Raw genomic sequence first — 22,846 nt, 5'->3', positions numbered from 1 at the left:
TTTTGTATGTAGTGGGAACGCCTGGGAGCAGGCAAGGTTGAAAAATAATCTTTAGTCAAGACGTCCGTACTTTCATAAATGACTAAAGCAAGCAGACAACTAGAGAAATGCTTTTGAAATTCATCACATCTTTGCTGTGAGACAATTGGGTAACCAAGGTAGCCGCAGGTTATTTTCCTTATAGGCGGGGCGGGAATGCAACAATCTATATTAATGCCGACCGGGAGAAAAACAGCCTTCCACCTAAATAGCACTTCAGACAGCCTAAAGTGATGGCCTGGGGTGGCCCAGTTGTCTAAGCCCGCAGCGTGGGTTTAGGTTCGGCCCACTGCTCTTTCAGAAAAAATCTCTCTTTTCTGTCTCTCCCCACTGTCTCTGTCACATAAAGCAACAAAAAAAATTATCTTCAAAAATGTCAGCCTGAAGCAAACCCTTCAAACCTCAAACAGTATTTGAAAGATTTCAAATAATAATCGCCAAAATTGAACCCAGGTCTAAGCCTTCATCCTAACTGCGGCATTGATGTTAGCATTTGTTTCATGTTAACGTGATAATCACCAGCCTCTAATGGATAAACTATGTGATTATGGAATCTGAAATGGGTTCCCTCTATATGGATGGGCCAAGACATTAACAGCATTTATCCCAACCTTGTAATAATAATATCACTATGAAACAATGTATGACAACGTTGGAATGCTAGCTAACACCCTGCTGTGAACATTAAACAGGCTTTTACTGTGATTGCTTGTTGATTGTCGAGTGGATAGAGAGAGAGAGACAGATAGAGAGTGAGAAAGAGAACAAAAGAGGGGGAGAGGACATGGTCTCTGCATTTGAGTGTTGTCCTTTAGTCCTGCAACCTTGTTCACCACATACATCCTTGTTAAACGTTTTAACGGCATTATTTGTCTTGACAATTGCTGAGAGCCAACTGCTTTTCATCCAAGTCACGTGGTCTACATATATTCCCAGACAGCCACTTTTCTTTCCCCTTTCCTCTTCTCTGTCCCTTCTTCGCCTCTTTTTTCTTCATTACTCTTCGTTACTGCAGGGACATATATATCAACACCTAGGCTGGACAGAATTGGGTTGCCGCGCAGACGAGGCGCTGGTTTGAGAGGAACACCGAAGCACCTCGTCTCCCACGGTGAATAACGGCAGAGGAAAGACTTCGTTAGGGCACAACATGCCGAAGCAACCTTACAACAGATTTGATTATGCAATTACAACACAGCAAACGATCAGTCTTTTAACCCCATGAAAGGTCAGCGGTTTGCCCACAGTTCCAAAGCCAGTAACGCTGTGTCTTATTTCCAGCAAGTTAGAGAATTTGACCGTGCATTCTCCTACTTTACAATTAAATCGACCGTTGGAAAGAAGTCTATCAAACAGGTAGCTAACCAAAATTTGAAATGTACCTAATTTTATGAAAAGCAAGGGAAAACGAGACAGGATTCAGGTTAATATTCAAACTCACTCATCCCGCATCCATCTTCCTACTCAATATCACTGACATCCAAACCACATTCACCAATGCAAGCTCCATCAATTTCATCGTACTGCCAACATCCTTCCCTCCCACCATCACATTCAGGGTGAGATTAGACCATGCATGACAAATCCCTAAGATCCTGACGCCTATATGAATAAACCAATATACCACTAAATCAGATCAGACCAAACCAATCAAACACACACCAGTCTTCTTTTACAACCCTAAACTGATCTCTGCCTCTCAACTCTTTTTGTACATTGTAGTCATTGAGCAGACTTTCTTATCCAGAGTGACTTAAGTTGAATGCAAACATGTTAGGAAGCTAGGTGGAACAAACACACAGCTCAGCAGTAGGAAGTACCATCCACTCAGTGAATTAGTTATCAGCAAAAGTCAGTGCTGGAAAGAAAACAATGCCAACTATAAACATACCAAGCATTGGTTCACAAAGTCAACAGAGGGGGTGGCTGTAGTTATTTTAGGTACTCATGAAACAACAGGATTTCAAATGTTTTCTGAAATTGGATAGAGCCTCTGCCCTCCAAGCCTCACAGGGAAATGGGTTCCACCATTGTGGTGCACAACCAAAGAGTTTTCTATTGGCTTCCAGTAGGAGAGAGACGGTTAACAGTCCGGGAGTGGCGGAACGACGAGCCGGGCATAGGATGTAGGCCGTGTCACATGTCTCTGCTACGTTAAGGAGTTCCTGTACAACACTGTGACAAAACACTCAAGCATATCAAACAAAGTTCCACTTGATAATATGCCACCTGGGGACCATACGAAAGAGGGCACCCCAAATAATGTATAACCCAATACAGTAGCTAAGGGAGAACACTGACCTGAACGTCATACCTATGAGGGGAGAGACTTCGGTCAGACTTAGTGATCAGGGTGGCCTGCATGATTCTGTTGTTTTCACCTGTGGTGGCCTGTGTCTGGCTTTGAAACTGTGCTATGGGTTACAAAGACGTCGCCTCGACTGGCTCGACTACGCTGATGCGCAGAACACAGTGAGGTGCGGTGTTCTACTGGCCTCCCTCACGTCAGACGTTTGGAGAATCCCAATCCTGGCAGCGGTGGGGAAAGGAATCATGATTCGTGACTCAGAGTGCGGACGTATCATGGACGCCTCGGTGCTCAGAGGAACTGAGTCTCTCCGTCTCCCTGTGTTTCATCAGCAGGGACACCAAGCGGCTGTTCACCAGCCATCCAAATGTAATGGTGGACCACGAGAGGTACGAAGCGGTCGAAAATCGACCATACCACTCGGCGTCTGTCGTTTTGTTCATTCGTTTGACTACTGTAGGCTAGAACATTGCGGTTACCGTAAATTACCAAAGGAGCCCCCATTTCAAATGCGTGACCCTCTGTGAACACTAGTCTTTCATCCTTTCTGTGAACACTAGTCTTGCGCTGACCACATCTGGGCAGTGAGTATGTCTACAGTCTATGTCATAAAATGCACATGTAGGCATACTCATTCTCACAAAACAAATGGTAGTGCCTTTCAAGGTAAGACCTCATAATATTGCATTTCTATTTGAGTCCTACCCCTGTGACTGTTTTTCCAAACACATCCGGATGAGTGACAATACTCAGGAGCTCACTGCACTACACACTGCAGTCTAGAAAACGTGTGTGAGTGCATCAGCACGAACCGTACCCCTTGAAAAGTACAAGTAGCCCTTGAGAGATGGTTCCTGTTTTGCGTTTCCACCCTGTAAAAGATTGCCCTCGTCCTGAATGACATTACTCTCAGGCTTCTTTATTCATGTTAAAATCCACGGAATAAGTACCGCCATCACCAACGGAATAGCACAGCGCCGGCCTCGAGAAGGGGATAACTAATGTGGCATGAAGTAGTGGGGTCCCACTGCAGGGGAGGGTGTCTCGCTACAGACTCGAGGACTTGCTGTGGCTCCCTTCATCAGCTGTGGTTCCCTGTTCAGAACTGCTGCACTGTGTAGGGCATAGGGAACCATTTAGGATGGAAACCACAGCAGCTTTTCAACATAGCGCAACGAGGTAATTAACGACAATGAGAGGAGTGTGGTATATTGCCAATATACCATGGCTTAGAGCTGTCCTCTGGCGTAGCGTGTTGGCAATGTACCACAAAAGCTTGCAATGCCTTACTGCCATGACAGACAGGTTCGGGATTCAAACCACTTGGTTTATGATATGCAGTAACACACAACATTTGCAGCAAGTTGCCTAATGTGGTGGGCCGCAACTGAATGGTAGCTAATGTTTGAATCCCAGCATCAACAAGTTCACAAGTTGCTATTCTGCCCTTGAGCAAGGCACTTCTCTGTTTTTACAGCCTAATGTCACTGAGGTTGCTGTCAATAATGGCCAGTCCACATGCTGTGGCCTCACTCTCTCCAACAGTGTCCTTGAGAGAGGGGAATATGCAAGATGAACACATTCCCAATTCACACATGTAAAACACACCTGGTACATGTGTGTAGTAAGCAACCACCTGATTATTAAATAATTACACAATGTAGTATATGTTAAGTAAGCATTCTTACAAGCATGCATGTATTTTTACAGGTAGTTGGATCTATTTATTTTCTTCCAAATGTGAATTGCATGAATTGAAACTGGCAGAAGGAGAAAAGCCATTGGAGCTAAAACAACTTCATAGGTCACCCATTCCCTGGTGACCTCTTCTGGTTAAGGGCAAGACACCTTAGAGAATGACAAACACCGGCATGTTGGGCTAATGAGCCCCATGCAGGAGCGCAGCCACTCATTAAGAACCTTACAAACAACTATGACGACATACGTAAAAAAAAAAAAAAAGTTATATAAGGACTAACCTATTTTGAACTGGAAGATATACTAGGCCTACATTCTTGGATTGACACTCTTGGTAGTGCCTAAATAATTAAAGGTTTAGCCTGCCTAGAGGAAGGGAAGACGTACGTTTATTATTCGGCCTACCTCTCCCAATTAAGGAAAACGCTAACTAGCTGTGTTGTTTAGAGAAGCGGTAAGGTGTTGTTAGTAAGACAGACAACGGTCCAAAAGGGAATCCAGATAGCTTACCTTCACTGCAGTCTTTTCCCTGGTAGCCAGTCTGCGAGCAGTCGCACCGGGGTTCGTCGTTAACGACATTGCAGACACCTCCGTTTAAACACATGTTGGCTGCAGCGCCGCAGAGGTCATTAATGACCCCTGCGCTGTTTAGGAGCACCGACTCTGTATTGTTAACCTTCACGTCAGTTATCCATCCAGTAAAAGGCACTTGGTCTTTGACAGCAGCCGAAGTTAACCGTAAAGCCACAGACCGTAATTCCGGTGGTATTCCCCCAAGAAACAGGTGGCTGAAAACAGTCATATCCCTTCTTTTCGACTTCACTTCCACCCATTTGACCTCTTTGTCCACCATTAGCGTTGTGTTTTTGAAGTTCCTCCGTATTGTCACTGCGTGCCACTGGCTGTCGTTTACAGCGGTGTCGGTTAGAACAGTTGCAGGCTCAGCGCAGAAGATGGAGAATCTAAGACTGAGCTTACCATTGTGTATCAGGAGTTCTAAAAAGTCGCAGAAACCCTCGTCATCGAAGTAAACCAACAGCCCGTGGGAGCTCTTGGTTTTCATGTTGAAGCTCATTTCACTCTCGCAACATGCATTCCACATTGGAAATCTGGCCCACTGACCCTCAGTGCCTGTAAACTCCATAGAGGACCCCATATCTACCATACAGCACAGGAGAAGGCCTACCCATACTAGATGGGCGCCATGCCGCATTGCAAGAACCATGATGTGAACAAATTGTTCTTTACGCCTATATGCTACAAAACCGATTTCAGAAAAAAATGTATATCTATTATCAAGTTAGAAGTAGTTAGGGCTTAGTGTGATATAATACGCTGAATGACCTCTAATAATTATGAGAATGAACTGACACATTGTAAACCCACTTTAATGATTTCTTTTTTAAAAGTCTAACATCAAGCTAGACTAGTCTCCCGGTGAAAATACCATCATTGCGCAGGAAAACGTATTTTCCGCCCCTATATCCCAAGTCTTCAGTCCTACAGTAAACAATGTTGAATTGTGTCAATAGCTCCTGTTTCACGACTTCCGTTTTGTTTTTATATAATCCAGATTTTCTTCACACAAAAAAAGGTCGAAATGGATTCAGAATCTAATATCCATCAGGCCTTCTATCTCTTGATTACCGAACATGCGTAATGGCGTTTTTCCGTGCCAGGCTGCTAGAGCGCACGGACCCGTTCTACTGCGGTTGAAATGGCATCGAAAACCATCCTATTCACGCAACCAAGTTGTTGCGGGCATCCGGGGTCATTGCTTTGGGTGTTTCACTCTGCATCCTCCAAAAGCGGTGCTGATAACCGCTGCTAGCTGAACGGTTGTGATTGATAGATAAGCGCAGGGAGTCAAACAAGCCAATTGTTTAATTTTTATTTTCTTTCCAAGGACAAGTCTCTGATCCAAAACGCTTAGGCTTCTGCGAAAAGAAAAGAAAAATAAGAATGGACATTTCCTTGTGTTTTACAAACATTTAGGTGATTTACATCATGCAGTCATCTAACGTACCAAGAACCACAACCTATCGTGTCCTAATCAGGATAAAAAGAGACCCCACGCGAAAATGTTTAGGGAACTGCAGTTTCGACTGTAATTGAAGGCACAAGAATGTTAGCTCTGTATATGCATGGCTGGGAAAATATCCAGCTGTTGCAAAGTGAGCTCAATCGCCTATGTGCAAGTCTGAATGTGTTATATTTCAACAGAAGAGGTTTTCTGTTGTAGAAGATACATTGTCATCTCAGATAAGTTCATATGGCGTACATACGTTAACTGTACTAGCACAGCGAGGCGGTCGACAGTCCAAATATCTGGAAAACGTAATATGTGAATGTAGGTATGCTTTCATGAATGTTTCACTGCAATAAGAAGCAGCTATCACGGAAGGGGAAAAAAACGAATAATGCAGTTTGCAATTATACTTACATACATAATTACACAACACAATATCTATGTCCACAAACTGCTTGTTCATGTCACTCAAATCAATCCAAATATGTATTCTGAATTTTGAGCGGTTTAAAAAACAAAAACAAATCCACTGTAGTCTATCCAATAGCTTATGATCACACCGTTTCCCCCAATAGTTATCTCAAGGGGGATAGAATGCCCATTCCTTCCCCTTATCAACCCTCACCCGTCGTCACAAGCGACGGAAATATACGCCTCACAAAATGTCCCGCATGCAAAGAAGCAGCATCCACCCTCTCAGCACAGAAACACTCAACGAACTCGGTCTCGGTGAATCGGAATCATATTTTGTCAAAAAAAGTATTTTGTTTATTCAGAGAATAGCCATGCAAATATAGTCCACAGTAGTTCTTATAGGCCTAGGTTTCCTCGTATTTTATATTACGTTTAACTCAGACATTCCAGCAGAACTATGACAACGGCATTTATTCAAATCGTATTGAATATGCAAGTAAGGTTGGATATAATAAATATGACAATGTTTGGGGAACTATTGGAATGAGGCATTCAAAACGTGGTCGGAATTGAATATGCTGTTTGAAACTCATTCTAAAATATTTTAGGAATAAGTTTAGGAAATGGCACAAAAAAAAAGAACTTGACTGACGTAGTTCACTAACATCATTTGAAATTAAACAGAAACACCTAAGAACATAAAATACACATAAAATACCCAAACATTAAAGCATTTTTACTCAAGTCCGTATAATAACGGACAGACAGAAATGTGTATTTTAACCAAATCAGAAAGAAAATTTTCATTTTCAGTTTAATTCCAAGAGAAGCAAAAAGGAAGGGTCGGACACTGGGGGGTCAAGAACTGGAAAAGAGTTAAAGCCACGAAATAAACGAGTCAAATGTACCTTAACGGAAGGATAGAATGCCACGATGAACATGCGAATACATATTCTGTTCAAGCGCCATAGATTAACACCAATAAATCAGTGCCTTGTACCGTAAACAAATTAGTTTCAACTAGGCACCTGCCAAAATCCACTCAATCTTGCTGACCGTTCTTAATAAACAGTATTTTGGTGACATATTTGAAAGTTTTTCAGGTATTCTGTTGTTTTGTATAGAAGCTTTACTTATTAAAGAGAAATGTGATTGTACATTAAAAAACGAGGTATTAATTTACCTTCTTCCAGAACCCGATCACGAATAGCGTCGTGTAGGACCGACCGAAATCAGGAACCAAATCCCATTTTCTTTACTAAAGTATTGGATTATAATCTCTAGTGACGTAGTTTACACCACTCATTTTAATTGGTCTGCCCGCTAAATAACACCAACCATGCACTGATCTTAGACTGGAAGTACCCCAACAGATCTTCCACACTTAAAACCTTAAGCCTCACACTAGCAAACTGTGAATCACCGCATCATTGATCATGAGGGACAGAAAAGAGGTGGTTTCTATCCTCTCTCCTGTGTTCAAAAACTCACCAACACCTTAATAACGATTAAATATAAGTCAAAGCATAAAGGCACTTTACCTTGGTTATTCCCCTTTTCGAACCTAAAAAAAAGAAATATATTATTTGTGAAAAGATAAACACTGTAGCGGGAAAATCCTGCAATTTGGAGAGGAAGAAACGGTGCAATCTGCCTCCCCTGCTGCGCTCTGCCACAGACAGTCAGAAGGCAGAGACAGCGAGCTGGTCACGTGTCTCTCCCTCTCTCCCTCTCTCTCACCCGGCCTGCCGTCTTTTGGGGAGGGGAGGGGCTGAATGCTGCAGCACCTAGGACAGCGCCGCGCGCCGCTGTTGCCGAACGAATATAATACATATTCCAGATTCAACAATCAAACACCAAATTTCGCCCGGGCAGACACACGTCATCTCACATTTCGTGACAAAATTAGTTGGAAATGGGCAATTAGTCAAACAGAGAGAGGTGAAAACGGGTAAATGGGGCAGGGAACATTTGTATTCTTTCGGCAACCGGGGTGGCAAACGGATGACTGAGGAAAGGGAAGCCATTCTACAGCTTCCAAGCATCACGGTGCTAAGCGAAGTTATCTTGATAATGGGATTTGTCTTACCATGAACACATTATGTTAGTAGAAGTAGTGTAGGCTCAACGACATGATTTATTCCCTCTGGGAAATGTAACACAGAATTAAAGTGGACTGTCTTTTATTAAGTCTTATAAAGGGGAAGCTGACAAGAGCATGTAGCCTGGACTTCTGCTTTGTAGAATTGTGAGATGTACCTTTACAATCTAAATCAATACAGCAATTTAGAGGGTGTGATATGAGATTCTTTGCTATTGCTTATTTTAGCACTGATGTTTTATTTCAGTTCCATGTCTTATATGGTATACATTAACAGCAAACATTAAATAACACAAAAATTGACACTTCAAAATAATTCAATGTGTCTGTTTATTATAGTTTGACAAACAAATCCAGTTCAATTCAAATCCATTCAAACCATCGTGGGACCACGAGGGCAATTCAAGATTAATGTCCAAACGCATTGAAGTCTAATCAATCTTTCGATTTAGCAGGGAGGTAAGAACCGAACGATTTCGATATGACCATTGACCCTGCCCGCCACTGACCGTTCTAAAACGTGATCACAGTGGGAAAATTGCAATGTTGTCAGAGGTGATGTAAATGAAAGAACAGACGCAATCTGTTTTGTTGTAAGTATTTAGGACCATTCACATCCCTTTACCAATAGGCCTACGGAAAAATTGTGCTATATTGCTGTGGGTTTGCACACGCACTATTGCTATAAAGGCATTTCCGTGCGTAATGTTTGGCTACAAAGTCATCCACGGGGGACAAAACACTTCCTCTTATGCATGGGGCAAACACTGTGCTCTAGAATAGAATATAATATAAGTCCTTTTATGATTTTGCCATTAGTTGAGAGAATTGTGTTGTGAAAAAATAAACCATTTTACTTTACTGAGCCCCCAAAATTAATGTTTAATGGGCTGGGCTGGCCCTAGACATTTTCGGACCCTAGATGAGCTTCAGTTTGGGAGACCTCAAAATAATTAGAAATTCTTCATAGCTCATATATACTTCATGTACTAATTACTAATGTAAGTTATGATACCTTTGTGTGTAAAATTACCACCTATACTCAACACCATTTAAAACGACCAAAACAAGCCTTCCTATCTATTCATCTGTTTTTTTTAAAATACCACAAACATACTGTAATGCAAAACCAAGATAGCAGAAATTAAAATAGAACCGTATTGCAATTGACCAGCATTCACACTATACATGTTTCAATGACGAGGTTTGAATGTATGCGTGTGTGTGTGTGTGTGTGTCTATGTGTGTGTAAGAGCGAATGACTAAGGGAATTCGTTAGTGACTTTGTGTATGAGTGAGTATTTGAAGTGCGTGACTGAAAAGGCTCTGTATGAAAACACGGAAGCTGTGCATGATCGAGCGTGCACAAGATGGGGGTGTGTGAATGGGCTGGAGTGTGTGAAAGAGCAGATCGCTCTGGGGTGCCGATCAGTGTGGAGTGAAGTTAGCCGGCTAGTTTGACAGTCGGATGGCCTGGAGGGTCAAAGCTTCTTCTTGTCTCTCTTTCCTGTTAATGACGTTCCTGAACCGTCTTTGTCTGCTGGATGGTGGCAGCAGGAACAGCTCGTGGCCTGGGCCACAGAGATCCACAATGGTCTTTCCAGCCTTTCTGAGGTACCACATTGAGAAACCTGGAGGGCAGGCATTGTGCCCACGTGGTACATCTGGAGAGCCCCAGAGACACAGCCGAAGAAGCTGCAATACCAGGCGTCAATGCAGCGGGACTGAGTCTTCTGAAAGGTGCCATCTGTAGAACTCAGTGAGGGACCTCTGGGACGTGGCAAGTTTCTTTATCCACTGGAGGTTGAAGAAGCACTGTTGTTTCATCTTCAGTGTTGGTGTAGTGCCATGTCCTCAGTGATGTTCAACACAATTGCCTTAAAAGTTTAAACTTTGAGTTGAAGACCAGCCCATTAAAGAGTAAGAGGGCGTGCTCACTTTTCCATCTTCTTAAGTACATGATCAGCTGCTGTAGTTTATTATTATTATTTTTTTACATTGATGGAGAGGTTGTACGGATAGCTGGCTAGAATAACTCCCCGCCTAAACTGTTTTAGCTATCATGGCTCATTGAGAGCCCACGACTATAGAAAAATAGATAAATTGCTGATGTGCAATTGTATTTTTTTTATATTGCATTGTGGAAATGTTATAACTTTTGTCTGGGGTACACCAAATCTTTGGTGTATCTTTGCTGACATTAGACAAAATAAGTAAGTCACTGCGTAACTACACAAACATTTTAATTGTAATTCCACCCCTTATCACTTGTTTAATGAGAGCAGGCCAGATACATTGCATTCTGATCTCAATGGACAGGTGATATTTTCAAGTCTGTTGTGTGATGTTATCGGCACAAGACAAGCACTTTTGTGGCGACAGAAATTGTCACTGATAGCTCACCTGTGACGATTTGTCTAGACGTGAGCAGGAGCATGGACAAGTACTGATGGTAAGTGCTTGCCAAAGTGCGCAAAAAGCTCCCAAGTTCACCATCTGTGTTTTCAACATGAAAATGCGTTGGCTAGAAATGTCGAAATTGTACGGTACGCGTGAAGGGTCACCTGTCAACCTTAAAGCTTTCTTCAGCCACACTAATTATTGCAATGTTAACATGTACTCAGATCATCAGATGATTCTTTCAACAACACAGTGTGTCGTGTGGTATGGAGAACAAAGGGAAAACGCTAGTCTTGTAGTATGACCCCCCACCAACCATGTCTGAGCAGCATCTTATAGTGGGTGACCAGCTACAGTTTGTCGGCAAGACAAAATAAATATTTAGAAAAGGCTGGTTTATTCTGAGAAACTCAGTGATGTTGTGATTTTGCAAATATGGCAGTAGTCTACAGTCAACAGTAAGCTGAGATGTCACAGATGTCATCCTCATGGCCAGAGGACCCCAGGTGGGGCTAAGATAGCCCAGGGCTAAGAACAATGCAGTGTGAAAAGGGCCAGTGAGAAAACGCAATTTTCACAACACTGCACGACTTTTGCAAAATCTCAAGCCTAAAAACTGGTAGATGTTCTGTGGTATATGAGGGGACATGACACAACCTCCTGACTTTAAATACATTTTTGTTGTTGTTGGATTCAGTCATCATTATATTACATTGATGAGACTGCAGTGAGTAGACTAAGCAGAGATAAGGCACTTTATATTAATGTGGGGCTTGTGATTTCCTCTCAGTTCAGTCAAGGACAAGACAGTATTTGTCTTTGTCAGGCATACTAGTCTATGTCAGAGAAGCTTACTTTGCTTCCTGGGGCAAATTCAACCAATCAATCACATTTATTTTATTACTCCTTTTTTACATCAGCACAAAGTGATATACAGATATCAAGCCAAGATGATCAGGCAAAGAAGCACAATGACTGAGAAAAACTCCTGAGGCAGGAGGAAAGAAATCTAGAAAGAAATCTAGATAGGAACTCAGCTCTGTTCTCTTTGTAATGTGGAGATTATAACAGTACGGTACATAGCCGTTAAATCTCTAAAACCTTCGCTCTTCTTTTCTCTGAATTTGCAATTTGTACTGTGATAACATTGTTTTAACATAGACATACAAAGGATCATTTAGCAATCTGATTTGTAAAGTCAGGACCTGCAGTATGCAACTATCCCTTTTCTAAAGTACATGAAATTACAGTGAAATATGCTTTTACTGATATGGTGCATGAAAAACACATTGTAAAACCCATGCAACAAGGTTAAGAAGATTACGACTAAACAATGGGTCATGGTATTTGTTTTTCAGACATTAACACCCTGACAAAACAAATGCTAGCAACTCTGAAATGATTAATATGTAGTTCCACCGTGAAGACCGGCATGTTTGATAACTGCAGCGTTTTTTCGTGACCACTGTCCTTTCCAGAATTCTTTACATAAAACTAAACAAAAAGTGTGTTGTATGTAATGCAATACAAAAAAGTCTTAACATGGGTTGTATCACCGTCACACAGGCACAACATCGTAGTTATCAACATTCTACAGACGCTGCAGCCAATTTGATTGTCACTAGTTGAATGCGGCTAATGACCACCAACGCATTATAAAGCAATATTCTATATCTATGCTAATTACTTTAAATGGGCCAATTAAAGTTTAGATTAAATGACACTATAGGGGCTTGGAAACAAGATTACTTTGCTAAAGCAGGCAAATTATTAATAGACAAACTATGTTGCAATCCTTGTTTCATCAAATTAATATATGACAATGTTGTCATTAGCTAGCAAAGCCAATAAAAAATTGTGTTGCCAATATTAGCTAGCTGGCACAAATTCAGTGGACTACATATTTTGTTTTGAAGAATCCAATGATTAGTAGAATGCCCTAAACATTTTTTAACAAAATGTTGATGAACTGGGCCTCCTATGCATAGTCAGATAAGCCCACTAGGAGTAATAAAATATATTTTTTATGAAATGGCCGTTGCCTCGTTCAGAAATGCGCTGTTTAATTCTATTGTCATGCACACGTGGTATTTCCATGCTGAGGAAATTTGCTCCCAGTGCTTCCTGAGGAAATACATCAGACATGAAACACGCACACTGCACTGACAAAAGCCAAGGACACTCCGGTGAAGCCCCGCTAACTCAGGATGAAATGCCATGTTTTATGGAGCTCGGTTAAATTCTTTAGGTTTCCTGCACTACAGAACCATGGAGAACTGAGAGTAGACCGGTACACAACCATGGACAGAGAACTGGAAGTAGACCAATACAGAACCATGGACAGAGAACTGGGAGTAGACCAATACAGAACCATGGACAGAGAACTGGGAGTAGACCAATACAGAACCATGAGCAGAGAACTGTGAGTAGACCAATACAGAACCATGAGCAGAGAACTGTGAGTAGACCAATACAGAACCATGGACAGAGAACTGGGAGTAGACCAATACAGAACCATGGACAGAGAACTGTGAGTAGACCAATACAGAACCATGGACAGAGAACTGTGAGTAGACCAATACAGAACCATGGACAGAGAACTGGGAGTAGACCAATACAGAACCATGGACAGAGAACAGGGTATAGACCAATACAGAACCATGGACAGAGAACTGGGAGTAGACCAATACAGAACCATGGACAGAGAACAGGATATAGACCAATACAGAACCATGGACAGAGAACTGGGAGTAGACCAGTACAGAACCATGGACAGAGAACTGTGAGTAGACCAATACAGAACCATGGACAGAGAACTGTGAGTAGACCAGTACAGAACCATGGACATTGAAGGAAAGTTATTGACTTCGAATATGCAGATGGCCAGATTAGTATGCTACTAAGGATGATCATGATATTTTAGCTCATGGATGTTGATTTATAGGAAATACATTTGGAGAAATGATGCAAGAAATGTCAACATGAGACTGTACTGTCACTACCACTGCAGTATTGTTATTTATTTTGTTAAGTTTATTATACGATCCTGAAGATGTGCTTCTCGGGGCAGTTACTGTTTTATTCCCATGATGAAGACAAATTGCATTGACATAAAAAGGTTTCTAATTAAATCTAATCTAATTATCTAATTATCAAACATGCACAGACAAAGCCTGAGAATTTTCCTGTATGGCAGACATAGAAGGAACAATGTGAAATTTGGTAGGATGTCAACTGGCTAAAGTTATGAAGAGCAACAATCAAATGCAAGTAACAACAACAGTTTATGCTCTCTAAGAAGAAACATCATTATGAGTGTGTAGTAAAAAAATATCAAGAATCAACGCCATTTAATATAATATCTATAGTATATAACAACATATGATATAAGAGTTGAATTGACTCCAGGAAATGCCCGGAAATCTGTGAAAACATGCCAGTCTCCGACCAAGTGGGTGGGTTGTTGAAGTGTGTGATGTGTGTGTGTGTGTTTGGAGACAACATCCCTAGCATGCATACACAAATCCTGGTAAAAATCCATTGCGTTGCATTGTTTAGCTGAAAGGAGAGCAACGTGGCGTCTTATCAACTGTCCAATATTGTTGTTTTCTATAAACATTGACAGGATGAGTGATGCACTACTCAGATGGGACCGAGAACCCTCATCGGCTGCTGCCCCAGCTCATCCCTCATAAAGAGCTAATACACAAACACACACACACACACACACACACACACAGACACAGACACACACACGTGCACACAAACATAACTGGAATTGCATTTGAGGCGAGGACTGGAAATCTGGTAACCTTACAAACAGTTTTCCCTACATCCTAGCCCAAAGTCTGTGGTTTTGAATGCAAGATTTAACAGGTTTACAAGTGGGATTAGAGTTTTATACCAAGAGTTCCAATGCGACAAAAACTCAACTGTAACCATAATGAATCTCCCACTATTACAGACACAATTGTTAAGTGATCATGAATGTCAGAAAATAAAGACAATATCTGACACTGTCCCCAGTTACCTCATTGGGGTGGCAACAACAACCTAACTGCTCTGCTACACCTAGCAGATCTGTTACCATGAAGAGCTTTGGCCACAGATTCCTGGAAAGACTTCTTAAATATGCTGAAAGCTGCCCAGAGTAAAGTAAATAATTTTCCAATTACCAGCTCCAACAAAACTTCAATAAAAAATTAGCAGTGCTCCAAGACAAGCGGAAGAATGTACTGTATACATCCAAGATTTTTGATTTGAAGTTACAACCTTGTTGTTGGTTACATAGCTGTTTCTGCAGTGCCATCAGGTTCACCCTGGTTTCTCAGAACATAAATCTACACATTCTCTGAAAAAGTACAGTGTGATGAGGGGACAGTGTTTTTCCCCCGGGAACAGAAAGTAAACTTCACAGGCACACATGAATGGGTACTCTCTTTTAGCCGATATTTCGAATATACGTTTTGATTATTGCTGAGCTTTGATAGGTGAGGGCTGTGTACTGGAGGGCTTCATTAGCATATTCATTTTATTGCTGGGTGGGGGTTGTAGCAAAAGCATATTTAGGTTAACCATCAATGGCGGTTTTTGACTTATTTTACTGTTGCCGAGCACAATTATATAAAAAAAACGAATCCTCATTTAGGAATGTGATTTTGAAACGGTTGCAATTAACTTACCGGCAATGTGCAGCTACCAGGAATACAGTAACCTTCACTGAATCGTCTGTTGGAAGCAAACAACATCACAGTGTTAGGCAGAAAACTGTACCAGCGGCAGCCTTTCAGTACATTGCAGGCGTGGCTCATCAGAGAAGTGGCTTTCAGCTGCTCCTACATTGTGGTCAACCACGAGACGGAATGTCATCCCAGTTAATGGCCTCACTATTGCTTTCTGAAACACATTCTGTTCTTAAAAAAAGTAATGTGTTACTTCTGAGCAATACAACATGAATTCATATCTATTGTAGACTCAGTGTCAATGTTTCTTACTTCCCTGATGAATTTGTCTGCCTGTGTGAACACTTTGTCCACCAGGTCACCTGCTGGGAACCATGTGATTTATTATGGGTTTTGCAAGTATATCTCAGCTTTGTTGAAAATACACTTTAGAAATACAACTATATTTATCTTAGTGATTCATGAGTAACATTGAAGCAGAGTAGCATGGCCCACCACCATTAGATAACAAACAAGCAAATAAATAAACGTAGAAGTTTGACAAAGGTCATTATTCATATCAATATTAGTAAACATGTATAAAGGAATCCCCAACTGCCACTGTCATAGGCATTAAAATGACAATTTGATTGCTTTCTTGTCCCAGATTAGCCCTTAAAGATGTGTTGAAGTGTTGGTCATCTGGATCGTCAGACTGCAAAATGGCCTCCATTAAAGGAATTATCTCCCTGCTGAAGTTGATGTAATCTCCTCTCCTATCTGTCTCCCTGCTGTGGACAGATGGTGGGGAGAACAAGCAGGTGCTGGAGGATCCAGCCTGGAGGGTCTGTACCGAACACAGGTGACCGTGGGCAAAATGAGGGCAAAAAGGGAAGAGAGACAGAGTGGGAGAGGGGGGAGAAAGAGGGAGGAGTGGAAAGGGTTCAGAAGGGGTGAGGGGCAGAAATAAATAAAGGAGAGGAGGTTTGGGAGAGCTGCTGGTGAAAGCGAGACGTAGAACATATAGATGATGGGGGTGTTACCAGAAAAGTTGGAGGGAGGGTTTGGGTTGGGTGGGGAAGGAAGGAAGGAAGGAAAGGGAGGGAGAGGAGATGGGTGGAGCAGACAGCAGCGGACATTCTTCTCCTCTTTCTATTAAAAAGGGAGTAAGAGAGTAAAGGATGAGGGGTAAAGGGGGAGTGCAGAGGAGGAGTCGGATGTGTTGTGGGGGAGAGGGACATGGGGGAGAGCACGGCTGGGGTCGGTCGGTGCTTTAACGCAGCTCAGCAGAATGCGTCAACACTGTTTGTTCAGCTCGTCAAACAAAGGCCTTTCTGACAGACGCTGTGAAATGGTTAGATGTGGTTGACTCCGGCCCAAATGGCGTCCTTCCCCCCTGCACGGTGCACTACGTCTGACTGGGCGTCATATGGGGGGGGGGGGGGTAGGTTGCCATTTGAGATGCGGTCGTGGTATCAGTTTCTTCTTCAGCCAGCTGGGAGAGTTTCTCTTTTTCTCCAGCCATTGTAAACGTCTGTCTCCTCTAGATTAGAACTGAATGGATTTAGGGATTCTGCATCATAAGTTATTAGATTAAAAGAGAAGGGAGAGGACAAGTTGGCAAACTGAGATTCAATTCAGAGGGGAATTAATGAAATTGAGTAATAGTTGTGTGTGAATGTGTGTGTGTGTGTGTGTGTGTTTGTGTGTGAGTTTGTGGTGTTTGGGTGTGGGTTTTGGTGTGTGTACAGTTTGGGTGTGTGCTCTGGTGTGTGTGAGTATGTGTGTGTGTGTGCATGTGTTTGTGTGTGAGTTAATGGTGTTTGGGTGTGTGCTCTGGTGTGTGTGAGTATGTGTGTGTGTCTGCATGTGTTTGTGTGTGAGTTTGTGGTGTTTTGGTGTGGGTTTTGGTGTGTGTAGAGTTTGGGTGTGTGCTCTGGTGTGTGTGAGTATGTGTGCGTGGGTGTGAGGGTTTTTGAGGCGTGTGAGTGTGGGTGTGCATGTGTTTGGGTGTGAGTTTGTGCTATTTCTTCATGCTTTTATGTGTTTGCATACGCCTGCATATTTTTCTGAGTGTAACAAAAAAGCAGAAAATGTCCGCACGTTTGGATTTGTGTGTGTGTTTCTGCTCATGTACAGTACAGCCTTGGTAGTCTCTGTGATCATACTGCTGTTATTGACTCGTGCATAATGGCCCTAGTGAGAACAAATAGAAAAGGCATTAGCATGTAAAGGAATCCCATTAACCCACAGATCTCAGATCCTAACCCCACAGCCCGGAACAAATTGTCTCGCTCCCGTATTGACACAAGAAGTGAACGGTTATACGTTCGATGCAAGGACCCAGTCGATGCCTGACGTCAGGATGCGCTCTGCGTACCGCGCAGGGGCTAACACTTCCAGTTCGCCTGTCTTTGCAACAGGACGTTCATCGGTAGCTAACAGAACAGGCAGGCACGCGTCGCCAAGCCCTGCCGTGCTCAGAGCCGTGGTCCAGATGTCGCCTTGTCTACCAGGCCTGGTGCCGCGTGTTGAGTCCCCCCGGATCTCCTGGTGAACTGGTGTGTTAGGGGTCTAGAGTCAGTCCCTTCCTATTTGAAGGTGTTGTTGAACAGTGTGTCCCGAGGCCAGACAGCCTACCCATGCCGTTTGTTACCCAGCACCAAGTACCACGTGCAGACCCAGACTGGGTCCCTGAACATCCCCCTGGATTGTTTTGTCAGACAGAACAGGGAACAATGGGCTCACATGGAAGGGTCTTTGTGTCTGTGGGGCTCCCTTTACCTTTCGCTTGAACCAAGCAAGGCCAGGCTTCTCTGTTGAGGCCTGTTCACCTATGAACCCTTCCCTTCCTGTGGGGATCTTCCCTCCGGAATTAGCTGTCGTCACCCAGTCATCCGGGCTGCACCATTACCGCTGCTCTCCTGTCCTCGGATTCTTCTTTAACTATTTCCCCTTCTCCTCAGCCTAGGCTAGTGGGCCCGGAAGACCTCCCCATGCAATAGGAGAAATACGTCTTAGAAGACACACACACACACACACAAATGCACACACACGCACGCGCACGCGCACACACACACACTGGGTCAGTAGATCAGCAAAGATCATCTCAGGATTACAATGGGCTCACTCTCAAAAACATGAAACATTGATTTTCCTTCCCAGCATCCGACTCTCCTCCCCCTCTCTCCCACCTCTCCTCTCCTTCTCTCCCTATCTCCCTCCTCTCCTCTCCCTCTCCCTCTCAAACACCTCTCCGCTCCCTCTCTCCCACCTCTCCTCTCCCGCTCCCTCTCACCCACCTCTCCTCCCCCTCTCTCCCACCTCTCCTCTCCTTCTCACCCACCTCTCCTCTCCTTCTCACCCACCTCTCCTCTCCCTATCTCCCTCCTCTCCTCTCCCCCTCCCTCTCTCCCACCTCTCCTCTCCCTCTCACCACCTCTCCTCTCCTTCTCTCCTCTCCCTCTCACCACCTCTCCTCTCCTTCTCTCCTCTCCCTCTCACCACCTCTCCTCTCCTTCTCTCCTCTCCCTCTCACACACCTCTCCTCTCCCTATCTCCTCTCCCTCTCCTCTCCTCTCCCCCTCCCTCTCTCCCACCTCTTCTCTCCTCTCCCTCCTCTCCTCTCCCCCTCCCTCTCTCACCACCTCTCCTCTCCTTCTCTCCTCTCCCTCTCACACACCTCTCCTCTCCCTATCTCCCTCCTCTCCTCCCCCTCTCTCCCAGCTCTCCTCTCCTTCTCACCCACCTCTGCACAATTCATGAGGGGCCTGTGGCGGCATCCCAAATGGTCCCCTATTCCCTAAGCAGTGCACTGGCCCCTGGTCGACAGCAGTCCAGGCAGTTAGACAGACAGGGCACTAACTTGCATGAGGGTGGTTGCCTTCAGACACTCTCACACTACTGTGGTTACATAAACATGGAAACACCTCTGCTTTTCAGTGTGTGTGTGTGTGTGTGTGTGTGTGTGTGTGTGTGTGTGTGTGTTTGTGTGTGAGTGTGCGTGTTGGTACGTGCACGGTTGTAATTTTATGTGCGCATTTTGTGTGTTAGTTGGTATTAGCGTGTTTGTTTGGGACAGGACGGGCACGTGCCCATGTATGTGTGTTCACACTGACTATAGTGTGTGTGTTTGTGTGTGTGTGTAATGGCGCTGCTCAGTCTTGATGAATAATGTATTTGAACAGGAATCTGGGCTGGCATGAAAGCTAACCTTGACCTTGGTGATGATGTGCAGGAAACCCATTCAACTCCATTGAGGCGCACCACTCCCTTACACCCCTGTCTGAGTAAGGTGTACCCCATCCACCATCTGTGTCTCTGCGTGAAATATCTTCACCTACCTAAACACATTGGATTGTTCAAAAGCTTGGTGAACTATTACTTTTAAATTTTTTGCTGTTTTGTTCCATCATTCTTCTTAGCCTGTCATGTCGCCAGGCTGGGTTTAGGGGTTAGAGTTAATGTTAAGAGTTTGGGTGATAGTGTTAAGGGTTTAGGTGTTAGAGTTAATGTTAAGAGTTTGGGTGTTAGTGTTAATGTTTAGAGTTTGGGTGTTAGTGTTAAGGGTTTAGGTGTTAATGTTAAGAGTTTGGGTGTTAGTGTAAAGGGTTTAGGTGTTAGTGTTAAGAGTTTAGGTGTTAGTGTTAAGGGTTTAGGTGTTAATGTTAAGAGTTTAGGTGTTAGTGTTAAGGGTTTAGGTGTTAATGTTAAGAGTTTAGGTGTTAGTGTTAAGGGTTTAGGTGTAGGGGTTAACATAAAGCGTTTAGTTATTAATGTCTGTGTGTTTGTGTATCTATGCTTGTGTGTCATGCACAGCCTTGCTATGTGGAGGATAATTGTATGTGTGGATTCAGATTTGAAGGTGATGTATTTAAAGAGTTTGTGTGTCCGTGTGTGTGTTTGTCGGTGTGTGTGTGTGTCGGTGTGTGTCGGTGTGTGTGTGTGTGTCGGTGTGTTTGCTCGCATGCTAAATATGTAGACTGGAAAACAGTGATGATTCAGATGGCACTGAATATGCATTGTGTTATACAATGAACAAGGCTATTTTATAAAAGTGAGAAAAATACAGTTTGAAACCTTGACTTTGACATAAAGCACAGAAGGCATCTCTTTCCCTTGCAGCGATGCGTAGGCTACAGTACCTAACAGTCGAGCTATTTCAGAAGAACACCCTTCATGCATATCATGGTAAAACGTTGTTGCTATGAGATCATATAATGCAGCTGTTTGTGTAACGAATGTTAAAAGAATATGACAAATTAACGTAGAGAGTACAATAGTGTGTGTGTATGTACTGAGTGTGTGTGTGTGTGTTGTCTGAATACCTGTGTGTGCCAAGCAGTCATTCTATATGGGTGACGGATGGCTATCAGGGTTTACTGTTCAGGCGCTTAGATTTATTGTCTTTCACTTCATTAAACAGTTTGATAAAGGGTCTTTCACCAGCGGAGGGGTGTGTCCCAAATGGAGAGCGACTCATTCCCTAGTCCAGCATACAGAGTAGGGAGTTGTGTGTCATTCAGGACGCGGTATCCAGGATTCTAGACAGAAAGGAGACGAAAAGGATTGCAGATGGGAGGATACAATGATTTGGGTGGGGAGGGGTTGTAGCGTTGGCGGGGGGGGGGGGGGTTGACCCAGTACACACAGAGGAGGCAAGATACAGTTTTGTGGCCATTTGTTTCCCAGGCATCTCAGAGCAGCCGAGTGCACAGCAGTGTGTTTGGACCCGTGACCCGTGAGAGAACCTAATCAGTCTCTCGTCTGGCACGGACGGCATGAACCGTTCAGCCTCCCCAGGTTCCTGAAGCCCTCTTCTGGACCTGGACCGGGAGCAAAGAAACCCAACGCAGACTTTGACCATCCCTCTGAGTGGTGTCCGAGGCGTACTGGTAGAATGAGCATACTGGTAGAATGGGTGTACTGGTAGAATGGGTGTACTGGTAGAATGGGTGTACTGGTAAAATGGGCATACTGGTACAATAGGCGTACTGGTACAATGGGCGTACTGGTACAATGGGCGTACTGGTAGAATGGGCGTACTGATGGGGAGTGGGGAGTGGCCTGATCAAAGATTGATTTAAAATGATATGCCTGAAAACAACGAAAACAACAGCGATGTGTTGGCCACGTGAGATGGCGGGCGACACTTTACATGGCTTAATCTTCGACTCTGTTACACCTGCTTTGGAATTGAAAGGCCATAAACGCAAATTGGACATCACAAAAAAATTGAAGTGGGTTAAAATGTGGTGAAAGATCATCTTGATGTTGCAAGAATGTATTATTGTCTACATGACCATGTGTATCTTATTCTGCAGGATTGTTTTTTTGCTTTAGCAAACTGAAATTCATGGATAAAAATACATACAGAAATTCACAGGTCAGCCAAGTAGCCACAATTATTCACACATCCATAACAGAGCAATTCTAGATGAATCATCTCACTGTAGGATACATTTAATCCAATCAATTAACAACCATATAATCTAATTCCACAGACCAGATGAGGATTGCATGCAAATGGAACCAACACAGGGCAGTTATATAGCAGCCAGAGTGCTTTATGAGATGCAGCCAATATGTTGCCCAGTATGTTTGGATTTTTCTCTCTGCCCTCTTCTGGCATTTGAATTCCAACACCAGTTTTTATTCATATATTTGTCTTAACTTAGAGGGTCACAGCCACCAAAATCAATTAGCGGGGTATCCGTCTGAGTGCTTCTGTGTGACGCCATTGTAGAAAGATGCATGACTGGTGAACCAACGAACGAGAGACAGATTGTATTTGATCGACAGACATGAAGAAACATCTACTGTAGTTTCTGATGAAACGGGACCCGTTCAGAAAGGTGCAGATAATGAGTAATGATAGAACACAATTGTTAACATACACATGAAATGAACGCAGAAATAATCTCCTGATTCTATCTGATTTATGAAAATATGTCCTAAATAATATAGAATGTTTTGGTTTTCCTGCATGGCCTTCTAATTTAATTATACTCCCAGTATCTCACAGTTTCTCCTATCTACTGGAAAACCATAATGGCACTGAGATCCACAGGGCAATGAACCATTTAGGGAAGCCAGGAACCCGGCCTCTGATGTATGGTAGACTAACCAGACTAGCTTGGCCCTGATGTATGATAGACTAACCAGACTAGCTTGGCCTCTGATGTATGATAGACTAA

General features: G+C 43.3%; 1 protein-coding gene across 31 annotated transcripts in view; it reads right to left on the bottom strand.

Moving 5' to 3' along the window:
- LOC105006738 (neurexin-1a) overlaps nucleotides 1–8,158 on the bottom strand; it is a 389,916-nt gene extending 381,758 nt beyond the window's left edge. For 29 of the 31 annotated variants that reach the window (XM_034292318.1, XM_034292322.1, XM_034292324.1 and 26 more), the window contains exons 1-2: nucleotides 8,030–8,158; nucleotides 4,556–5,982 (exon numbers count right to left, since the gene is read on the bottom strand). In XM_034292318.1, the coding sequence (XP_034148209.1) occupies nucleotides 4,556–5,270 (715 nt within the window). In that variant the 5' untranslated portion in view covers nucleotides 5,271–5,982; nucleotides 8,030–8,158. Of the gene's footprint in view, nucleotides 1–4,555; nucleotides 5,983–6,488; nucleotides 6,505–7,671; nucleotides 7,691–8,029 lie in introns of those variants that run through there. The other 2 variants (XM_034292311.1, XM_034292312.1) reach the window with 2 other exon arrangements.
- Between the last annotated feature and the right edge of the window lie 14,688 nt (nucleotides 8,159–22,846).

The sequence above is a fragment of the Esox lucius genome, chromosome 5 (assembly GCF_011004845.1).
Source record: "Esox lucius isolate fEsoLuc1 chromosome 5, fEsoLuc1.pri, whole genome shotgun sequence".
Lineage (NCBI taxonomy): Eukaryota > Metazoa > Chordata > Actinopteri > Esociformes > Esocidae > Esox > Esox lucius.
This window is presented reverse-complemented; position numbering and strand designations above follow the sequence as displayed.